Source organism: Schistocerca cancellata, chromosome 1 (genome assembly GCF_023864275.1).
Source record: "Schistocerca cancellata isolate TAMUIC-IGC-003103 chromosome 1, iqSchCanc2.1, whole genome shotgun sequence".
NCBI lineage: Eukaryota > Metazoa > Arthropoda > Insecta > Orthoptera > Acrididae > Schistocerca > Schistocerca cancellata.
The window spans coordinates 148,688,596-148,700,562 of record NC_064626.1 but is presented as its reverse complement, the minus strand read 5'-3'; the positions used below and the strand labels follow the sequence as shown (position 1 = coordinate 148,700,562).

The following is an 11,967-nucleotide window of genomic DNA, read 5'->3' as shown; positions in this document are numbered from 1 at the left end:
CCATTTCTCTGCCCACACAATGGAGGATTAAAAACTGTAAAATTGTTTGACATAAATATGAGCCTTGCAGAGCAAATCATACTACCTGCCTGACTGTATGGGATGAACAGGCAGTCATCATCAGTCATTAGTACCCAGTTGGATTCGATTCATGGACTGAGGACACAAGATGAGAAAAAGAAATACTCCAAGACTGTGTGCCTTCCATTCATCAATGAACTTGTAAGTGTTGTCTACAGCACATGTATGCATCATCACTGCAATTGAGGAAACCAAGGGAATTAACCATAACAGGTATTGTCACTTTTGCGATAAATTGTTTTGAAAGGCTCATGATGTGGTTATCATCATTCCAGAGTTGAGCAACATTGTTGTGAGACGAGGAGGTTTCCATCCCTTAATGTCATTCATGGATACCAAGCGGACCGTCATAGCTGTTATGCGAGATTTTTGCAACGAGAAGTGTTGATAAGATACAGTCTGGACACGCTTACACCAGGGTTTTATCTGTTTCAGCAGAGTCCACTTCCTAGAGACTTTATCATCGTGGTTTGTACTGACGTTAAGAGTCTGCGTTTGTGCTTACCTCTGTTAAAATGAAGTCTAACATAGGCTACCCCGCCATGTGAAATGGAAAATCTCTATCTAGTTTTCCAATACATGACGTGAGACTTACTTTATCTGTATTTCCCGGAATGGCTGAAATTTTGGAAATCTTGTTTCTCAAACATGACGATACATTAGCAATCCTCTATTCCGTTATGTGCTGGTCTGAATAACTGATACACTTTTCGTGAGATTAATCAGACTACTACACATTTTGAAAACACAATCTCTATAAAGAAGTCAGTTCTAAAACTTAAAATACAAGATGGCTTTCGATAAAGAGTTGAATCTGCTACCGAAATGGAACCGAATGTCTTCTTCTCACAATTCAGCCTATGACGTCACATCCGTCTCAACTACCATCACATGCGCGCCTAGCGTGAAAAATATGATTTGCTTCGTAAAATTTAGTAATCGAAGATTGAAAATATAAGTATTACACCTCATGTCCAAAATCTGAACATTTGGTGTACGGTTAGAAGTTTACAACGTACCCGGAACAAAACTGAAAAATTCCGTATATATTCCAGGTTGAAATGAAATTACTGAGAAACAATACGATTAATTTCTAAAAAACGGGGTACGGGAAATATCTACTTCATAACCTCGATTCAGCCAGACTTATTAGGTTGATACTTACTGCTGAGTCGCTCAGTTTTCAAACATCAAGTAGGAGAGCATGGTCATTACAAAGGAAATTGGATGGAAATAAAATTAAAGTAGAGAACAGCTCTCATATGTCAGATAATAGGATTGCATCACATTTACTGCCCTCATGCAGAACACCAAAGTATAAAAATCATACACGATACATCAGACGCAAACTTACATTCCCCAAAAACAACACTAATTAACACTCTGACTTCTCAATAATTTTCTCCATATTCGAAATTTCTGCTACTCCTAAAACTATACAACCCGTTAAGGCACCGGGAAATGACAGAATCCAAATAGAATTTCTTCTGTATAGCGGGAACTACGCAAAAATGTAGAGGGAGAATTTCTTCTCTCAGACTTTGATATCTGGTTTAATCCCACAAAAAATTAAACAGTAAAAAATCATAGAAACACTGAAGCCCTGCACGGCGTCAGACCAGTCTAAGGACTATAGCCCAATTTCAATACTGAGCACTTTTTATAGGCTTCTTGAAATATCCTATACAGGCAGATCAGACGAGTAATCTTTCAGAATCTTTCTATTGAACAAGCTGTATTCTGACCAGGACAGAGCTGTGCTGATCAGATCTTATCTTTAACAACTTTTATAGAAGCAGGATACCGAATAGAATAGAAAACAGCAGTTGCTTTCGTTGATATAACTGTAGCATATTACACGGTTTGGAGGTATGGTTTGCTTTATAAATTATTAGTACTTGTCCCATGCAAACGGACAACAACTAATTGACCACATGTCAGCTGGAAGGTCATTTACGTTAACTTCGGAAAAAGACACTAGCTGCCCAAAAGAATTGAATATGGTTTACCACAGGGATCTGCCCTTGCTTCACTCTTGTTTAATTTATGTATATCCAATATTCCTCCAACAGCATGCAGAAAAATTGGCTATGCAGGCTACTGGGCAGTAGCTAACCAATACAAAACAAAGGCAAAGGCCCCGAGTTCGATTCTCGGTCCGGCACACAGTTTTAATCTGCCAGGAAGTTTCATATCAGCGCATACTCCGCTGCAGAGTGAAAAATCTCATTCTGGAAACATACCCCAGGCTGTGGCTAAGCCATCTCTCCGCAATATCCTTTCTTTCAGGAGTGCTAGTTCTGCAAGGTACGCAGGAGAGCTTCTGTAAAGTTTGGAAGGTAGGAGACGAGGTACTGGCAGAAGTAAAGCTGTGAGAACGGGGCGTGAGTCATGTTTGGGTAGCTCAATTCGTAGACCACTTGCCCGCGAAAGGCAAAGGTCCCGAGTTCGAGTCTCGGTCCGGTACACAGTTTTAATCTGCCAGGAAGTTTCGTATCAGCGCACACACTGCTGCAGAGTGAAAATCTTATTCTGAATACAAAACAGTTGAAACAGCTGAATAAATTGTAACTTATGATATAGTCTCCTCAGGCCACTATTTCCATATATGGAGGTTACAACCAATCTTAAATAAAATACAAGTTTCATGTTTTCATCTGTCCAATAGACTGGCATACAGAGCCCTCGATGTCTGTTTTGAGGGGGACGAACTTCATCACGATATGCACCCAAAATATATTGTGATCACGTTTGGTGGGATACTTTCCTTTAAGGAGTACTTGACACGAACATCGGCTAATCTCAAAACCAAAAACAGCATTCTCCGTAAACTCTGTGGCTCTCGTTGAGGATCGTCAGCAGACACTGTCTGTATATGAGCGGCCAGATTGGTACAGTCAGCAGCAAAGCACTGTACTCCTGTGTGGCTGAACAGTCCGCCTGTAAAAAAGATTAACTAGGGCATACACATTGTTATTGGGTCCATGAGATTGCTCCTACATATCGGTTACCTATCGTGAGCCTATTTCTACCTCCTGATGTTACACGGAAGAGCGCGCTACTGCGCGAATACCAGAATATCGCTACTAATACCGACCTTCCAATACTGGACGACGTATTCCCTGCGGAGCGAAAAAGAAAAGATCAAGAAATATCACTGTCACAGCAGCCGGGACTCTGATGGTCTATGAATGGAAACGCTAATGACAATAAAACTGTTCTCTACAATGCCTGAAGCTGCCCTGCACACAGAAGAAACCCCCAGGATTCTTCCTGCCTCGGGCAATTAAAACTACCTTGGGATGCAACCGAATGGGCCATGGGCGATGTCCTGACACTCTACAAGCGGAGCAAATCTTCATCACCATCGTGTGACCGTGTAGCGGAACGACAGTTTATGTTATATCGACATGTGCCTCACGTGCCTAGATGAGCCCTTTCCAAGATTTCCTGACACAGTGACGAGTGATGTTATAAAACACTTAAAGAATCTTGAGAACCACCTATAGCTGTTGTGCTTTACGTTTTTTTATGTGTGAGAGCTGTGTTTAAACACTGAAGTGTAATCTTTGTATGTGTATTGCCATACGATAAACAAAGAAATTTAAAAATATTCTATGTAATATATGTCTTATGTAGGGCTACGAAATACATGTCTTATGGCTACTCAGCGTAGCGAAACTAACCGAAAAGAAGGCACGTTAGATGTTGGAAGGCCACCGTATAGAGAAAGCCACTATAGCCAAGCGCTCTTTTCGTTTAACGTTAACCTCCTATGGAAAGTACCACTTCACATCTTCCAACATGTGTGAGGGAATGGTAAACAACCACCAGTGCCAGAACTGTGTGCCTTCACACTAGCTGGAGCTCTGTAGTCCGGCACTTCAGGTGATGAAGTCTTGTCGTGAGGTCCACTGCAGAGCCGTCACACTCGTCTTTCACTCAAGTTTCAGTACAGTGGCATGTCGCCTTGTGATGTCTCGGCCCGACAGGGAGCGAAGGAAGAGCATTCCTCTATGTGCAAGACGCAGACGTTGGTTCATACGGTTTTGTCTGGCGGAAATACACATTGTGTTCCGTCACACATCGCTGATGAACAGCATGCATGAGTAGGCAACATTCAACAAAATTAACAGCCTTTTTGTACACGCCTAAAAGAGTTAATATGAGATCTTGCTCAACCCTCATACGTATCATCAAATTGCAGTTCTTACATACAACTGTGATTAATGGGTACTAAATTCAACACTGTTGGCATGCTTCTTCAAATCCTTGCTATTTCAGCAAATATCATATTTTGGCGAAGATTGCGAATTTCACTGTCGCAAAGGTTTTAGATGTCTAACAACACTGACGTGTGTTATGTTTCGAAAATATACAAAGAATTCGTTTAATTGTCGTAAGCATGTTTGAGGTTAGATCTCAGCTTTATAGTAACTGTACACGTTACGTTGAACATTAGTTTTAAGTAGGGTTACCAGACGAGTGGTTTTAGCGAGGTCAATACGGAATTTTCCCCTTTTGTTCCGGGTACGTTACAAACTTTTAACCATACACCAAATGCTCAGATTTTGGACGTGAGGTGTAATACTTATATTTTCAATCTTAGAGTACCACTAGGCATGTGATGGTAGTTGAGACGGATGTGACGTCACAGCAGAACTGCGGGAAGACACTCCGTTCCGTTTATTTCGGAAGCAGATTCAGCAGTTTATCGCAAGGCATCTTGCATTTTAGGTTTTAGAACTGACTTCTTTATAGAGACAGTGTTTTCAAAATGTATAGTAGTGTTTTTTCCCGAGGGCATGCATTTATACTGTATGGTTAAATGATGATGTCGTCCTCTTGGGTAAAATATTCCCGAAGGTATAATAGTCCCCCATTCGGATCTCCGGGTGGGGACTACTCAGGAGGACACCGTTATCAGGTGAAAGAAAACTGGCTTTCTACGGATCGGAGCGTGGAATGTCACATCCCTTAATCGGGCAGGTAGGTTAGAAATTTAAAAAGGCGAATGATTAGATTAAACAAGCTGCGACATTGTCCCGAAAAAACAGTGACCCGTCTATACAATAAGTTTCCTTTTATTTACGTCTATGGTCACAAACTTTTTGTTAACAGACCGAAACCAGTAATCTGTTAACAAGAAGTTTGTGACCATAGACGTAAATGAAAGGAAACTTAGTGGATAGGTTAAAGTTAAATATAATGGTAATTAGTGAAGTTCGTTAGCAGGAGGAACACGACATCTGGTCAGGTGAATACAGGTCTATAAATACAAAATGAAATAGGGGTAATGCAGGAGTAGTTAAAATGATGAATAACAAAATAAGAGTGCGGGTAAGCTACTACAAACAGCATAGTGAACGCATTATTGTGGCCAAGATAGACACAAAGCCCACGCTTACCAAAGTAGTACAAATTTATATGCCAACTAGCTCCGCAGATGACGAAGAGATTGATGAAATGTATGATGAGATCAAAGAAATTATTCAGACAGTGAAGGGAGACGAAAATTTAAAAGTCATGGGTGACTGTAATTCGGTAGTAGGAAAAGGAAGAGAAGGAAACGTAGTAGTTGAATAAGGAGTGGAAGTAAGAAATGAAAGAGGAAGCCGCCTGGTAGAATTTTGCACATAGCATAAATTAATCATACCTAACATTTGATTCAAGAATCATAAAAGAATGTTGTATACATGGAAGAGGCTCAAAGATACTCGAAGGTTCCAGATAGATTATATACTGGTAAGAAAGAGATTTAGGAACCAGATTTTAAGTTGTAAGACATTTCCAGGGGCAAATGTGGACTCTGACCACAATCTATTGGTTATGAACTGTAGATTAAAACTGAAGAAACTGCCAAAAGGTGATAATTTAAGGAGATGGGATCTGGATAAACTGACAGAACCAGAGGTTGTAGAGAGTTTCAGGGAGAACATTAGGGAACTATTGACAGGAATGGGGGAAAGAAATACAGTAGAAGAAAAATGGATAGCTTTGAGGGATGAAATAGTGAAGGCTGCAGAGGATCAAGTAGGTAAAAAGACGAGGGCTAGTAGAAACCCTTGGGTAACAGGAGAAATATTGAATTTCATTGATGAAAGGAGAAAACATAAAAATGCAGTTACTGAAGCAAGCAAAAGTGAATGCAAACGTCTCAAAAATGAGATCGTCAGAAAGTGCAAAATGATAGCTAGGGAACAAATGTAAGCATGTAGAGGCGTATCTAACTAGGGGTAGGATAGATGATGCCCACAGTAAAATTAAAGAGACAAGAAACCCGTCGTAACGAATTTTTGTACCAGTGGTAAATGGCCTTCCTTGTTGGTGGCTTCTTACCGTAGTTGGTTCTAAACATCCGTTGAACCGCTGTAGCACACTTGTTTTTGTCGACCTCCAACACACAGAAAGCTCGCTCCGCAACTGAACGCGCCATGTTTGCGACTAACGCTGACTATCGGAAAATCGCCAAACTACGCTGTGGCGGTAAACATGAAAAAAAAACTATCAAGGTTTCTCTTCAAAATGATACATGTATAATATCTCTACAATGTTTTGTTCTTGTGTAAGAAAAAACTGAAAGTGTTCCCTGACTTTATGTACAGCCTGTATTTTGAAATTAGCCGAATCACTTTATATTGTTGATTTACTTAGTGTAGATAATATGCATTCAGACACTGATATGGTTTGTGATTTATTTTATGGGGTGGGGGATGAACATTTGAAAGCAAAGATAGCCATTATATCAGTACCACAGAAATGGGTCTACACAATACAGCTGATTGGTGTATCAGAAATATGCAATGTTTTAGTTCCACATAGAGAGGTTTCTCCACTATAAAAATTTAATACAGTGATGACCGAAAAAGATATTTAGTTGATGTAATAATACGAATTTATACTTGCTTCAAATTTGATTAATGTTACAGTGATTTTTATAATACTGTCCTGAGAAATGTATGCTCAGCTGAGAAGTACCCTTCTTAATTGTGCTGAGTGTAGAACGAAGAAGTATACATAATTTTACAAAACCTACGGCCCCATTTTTTCTCACTGTAATCTGGCAACATTACATTTAAGGGCGTGAAATAGTTTTCCTAGTAGCAACTCTATTCAGGGGTTTATTCGATTTTTCTGTGTGGACCATTCGTTTTTTAGGGTGTAATGGGTGTAAGTTGGAGGTATTTTTATAGATGACTGAAGACGATGTACTGAGAAACATTACATCAGTATTTTACGTCACTTAGCAACTGATATTTGTAGGTATTATAAGAGGTATATTTTTATGTTGGGTAGTACCTCTAAGAACGTATGGCAAGAGCAAGGCATTAAGGGTTATTTTCTCCTCTACAGCAGGTCAGGTATTGAAGAGTGGACGTATGGATACTAAAATATTAGTCTGTACTGGCAGGTGTCGTCCAATTAGTGGGGCAGTTACAACCATGCAGAAAACATTGGGCTGTGAAGTATGTGATGTGTTTGTGTGAAGAGTGATTGACAAAGAGAAAAAAACAACCAACACACTGGTGTGTGTACATATCACGCTACCACATATACAAATACCTGCCCTTATACCTGTTGCACCCAATACAGTGCATCCCATTTAACGATTCAAAATACAGAAGCCAAAATTCCAACAATAAAACTTATGTGGTAAGTGTTAATTTGAAGTATAACTAATATTGATTTATTATTGGCAACTGAGTTATCGAAGGAAACTTGGTTTTTAATGTACTTTTGGTCATATTTTTAATGGCATTTAATAGCAAGAATTGGAAGATGTACAGGTATAATAGATAACAGTATTTACAGAGAAACTTTCTGCAATACTATTTTGGAAAAATTTGCAGGCAATTTATATAATATGAGTTGAATAGTAATAGCACATTGAAGAGTCATATCTGTTTCATGCTCACATTATGTAACAGGAAAATCTGGTCTGTACAGGAAGAATAGTCATCTAGACGAGTTTGTTAATTTTTATTTTAATACTATGAAAAAGCGTAATTACATTTCAAAGCAAACTGTGCAGTGACAGGAGGTGTTACAAAGAGTCTCTGAGTGAGTGTCTAATAGTAACAAAAGAAAGATAGTGAACCATGCATTTGTTGTCTTATCTGCGAAACTGTACAAGTATTATAACATACGTGACACTCGTACCAATAAGAGCAACAAATAAACGTAGATCTAAGTCAAAGAAGCCTGCAGCGGAAAAACGCAGATTCTCCACTGCCAATTGGAGAGAACGTGACGTAACACTGGGGGGCAGCAGGGACTGAATCTTGTCCAGCACCAGGCCAACTCTGACAGCTCTATCCTGAGCAGACGAGCACGCCCAGCACAGGGCTAGCAGGAAGCTGGCTTCAACCACCAACACAACACCGAACGCAGCGGCAACGGCACGTAATCCGAACGAGAGGTGTTGCCAGTTGTTCGCCAGAAGCACGGAGCTGTAACTGGTACAGACGAGCTGGAGCAGGCGGTTGAGGAAGGACAGCGACAGCGAGAGCCCAAAGTGTTGACCGCAGAGGCGGGCGACGCGGTGCAGGGCCAGCCTGGCGCGCTGCAGCCGCCACAGCCCACCCTCCGCCACACACCGCCGCCCTCCGGAGGTCGCCGCCTCCTCCAGCTCCGCCTCCCTGCGCAGCGTCGGCCGCACACTCCTCAGCAGCTGCCTGCGGATGGCGCCCATCCGGTCCCGCACAACCAGCACAATGCCAAAGAACTGTATCTGCCAAACTAAGTTATAGAGTGCAGAAAAAAAGACAATACTCTCCTTCCATTTCCCTTCAAAACCAACAGCTGCAGTATGTACACAGAGACCAATAAAGAGTCCTAATAATACTGCAACAAAAATAAAAACCACTCTCCGTGTTTTGGTAAATACCTTGCTGTACCCATATTGGCAGTGGAATAGCAATTGGTCTACTGTTTCCAGCAGATTAATTATTTGGCAGAGGTGTCGGTTCCCAGTAGTGAGACACTTGAATAGCATTATAGCTGACTCCATCCACACCAGCAGTAAAACTAATACCGCAGGAACCGTCAAAGTTGGTAAATATTTTCTAATCGGAGGATTACAAGAGTAACTATAGCTACAATATGAGCCCATTGCCACAATACAAGCAAACCATACTGCACTTGTTACATACCACCCTCTCAGACAGAAGTGTTTCCTGTTTCTGTCTATTCTAATCACTGAAGCGTAACCACACATCCTGAAGAGTATATATAAAGGTTTCACTGCATCCATGAAGGTACGAGGAGTCATAACTGTTCTTGAGAAACTCGATAGCGATTATATGTGTCCACTGAACTGGAACTACACTTTTTTTTATTTGACTAGTATAAATGTACCTCGCAGTGCCTCAAACTTGCTGTAAGGTCTCCTCTTTCTATGAATAATATATACAAATATTGCGTTACAACTTCATTATGCATAAAGTTAACACTCAGTGTAAATCCTGATGACTGTGTCTCCACTGTCGCAATACTACCTAACTGAAGCAGAGCACAATGTTTCCCAGTCGTTATTCTGCTCATAGGTACTGTAAGCGACGAGGGGACACATCGATTGAATGTCACCTAAATTAATTATCTTGCCTTTACGAGTGTCTAATCCACTAATTGACTTTCATTTCATTACTGCACAAAACGCTCATACTTCTTTATATCGAGTAGCTCTTAACATTATGAAACTGTTGTTGTGGTCTTCAGTCCAAAGACTGGTTTGATGCAGCTCTCCATCTTTCTCTAAGCTGTGCAAGCTTCTTCACCTCCGAATAACTAATGAAACCCACATCCTTCTGAATCTGCTAACTGTATTCATCTGTTGGTCTCCATCACAGTTCTTGCTCCCCATACTTCCGCCAATATTAAATTCATAATCACTTGATGTGTTAGAATGTTTCCTGTCAACCAGTCCCACCAGTTATTTTACTTCCCAATTATCAAAACCCTACTGCTGCTTTAAAGGTATCATTTCCTTATCTAATTCTCTCTGTGCCACCTGATTTAATTCGGGTAAATTCTATTATCCTTGATATGCTTTTGTTGATGTTCACCTCATATTGTCTTTTCAAGACACTTCGCATTCCGTTCAACTGCTCTTCCTATTCCTCTGACACAATTACAATGTCATCATCAAAACTCAAAGTTTTTATTTCTTCTGCCTGAAGATAATTCCTACACCAAATCATTCTTTGCTGTCTTTTTTGCTTTCTCAACCGTTGGTGATATAAAAATAGCGATCGGCTACAACACTGTCTCACTCCCTTCTCAACCATTGCTTTCCTTTCATGCCCTTCGACACTTGTAACTGCCGTCTGGTTTTTATACAAGTTGCAAATAACTTTTCGCTTCCTGAATCTTACCCCTGCTACCTTCAGAATTCAAAGAAGGTACGCCAATCAACAATGTCAAAAGCTTTCTCTAAGTCTACAGATGCTATAAAGGTAGGTGTTCTTTACTTAACCTACCTTCTAAGTCTTTCCATTCTTCTGTAAAGAATTCATGTTAGTGTTTTTCAAATCATGACTTATGAAACTGATAATTCGGCATTATTGACGTCATTCATCTCCTCCTTTCCATGGAACTGGAATAACTACTTTCTTTTTGAAGTGTGAGAGTATTTCGACTGTCTCATATGTCTTGCACGCTAGATGGAAGAGTTTCGTCATTATTGACCCTATCAGTACTTCTGACTGATTGAATATCTACTGCCAAACCTTGTATCGACTTTGTCTTTCAATACTCTGACAAATTCTTTTTGTAATGCCATATCTCCCATTTCATCTTCATCTACAATCTCTTCCATTTAATAATACTGCCTCGAAACTTATCTTCATTGCATCGACTACTTCCACTTTTCAGCTTAGGGCTGGGTTTTCCATCTGAGCTCTTGATACTCATACAACTGCAGATCTTCTCCTCAAAGGAGTCTTTAATTGTCTTTTATGCCGTATCTGTCTTTACCCTAGTAAAGAGCGCTTTTAAATACATACACTTGCCCTCTAGCCATTCCTGGTTAGCCATTTCATACTTAATGTGAATCTCACTTTTTAGACATTTGTTTTCCTGTCCACCTTCTTCACTTGCTACATTTTTATATTTTGTTCTTTCATCAACTAAATTCAGCATCTCCTGTATTACCCAAGGATGTCTGGTAAGTCTTGTCTTTTTATCGATTTGATCCTCTGCTGCTTTCACTATTTCTTCTCTAAAGATATTCGTCTTCTACTGTGTTCCTTTCCTCTGTTCAGGTCAATCGTTGGCTAATGCTCCCTCTGAAATTCTCAACAACGCTAGCTCTTTCAGCTCATCCAGGTTTCAGCTCCTTAATTTCCTAATGTGTTGAAATCTTTTAGTTTTGATGTGCAGTTCATAACCAATAAATTGTGGTCCGAGTCCACATCTGCTCCTGGAAGTGTCTCACAATTTAAAATGTAGTTCCCAAATCTCTGGCTTACTGTTATATAATAAATAGCAAAATTTCCGGTGTTTACTGACCTCTTTCTTGTATATGACCTTCTTTCATGATTCTTAAACCAAGTGTTAGCGATGATTAAATTATCTCTGCACAAAATTCTACCACGTGGCTTCCTGTTTCATTCTTTTACCCCAGTCTATATTCACCAACAATCATTCCATCTCTTGATTTTTCTGCTACCGATTTCCAGTCCCCCTTCGCAATTAAGTATTTGAACTGCTTGGAAACATTGCTATTACAACAAAAAATTATTCGTTCCTGAAGAACTGGCCTACTGACAAAACAGTAAATGCACATATCCTGAATTTATTGCAAAGTCAGAAGTTTCATGATTTTTTTAAAAGTAATAGTGATTTGACTTTTAGAAAGCAGTAACTATGAACTTGTTGCTGAATATG

The 11,967-nt window shown here is 39.9% G+C and overlaps 1 protein-coding gene across 1 annotated transcript; it reads right to left on the bottom strand.

Annotated features, from left to right (window-relative positions):
• Positions 1–8,194: 8,194 nt before the first annotated feature.
• On the bottom strand, positions 8,195–8,773 carry LOC126116694 (putative gustatory receptor 2a). The gene has a single exon (XM_049915040.1). The coding sequence runs from the start codon at positions 8,771–8,773 to the stop codon at positions 8,195–8,197; it is 579 nt and encodes a 192-aa protein (XP_049770997.1).
• Positions 8,774–11,967: the final 3,194 nt, after the last annotated feature.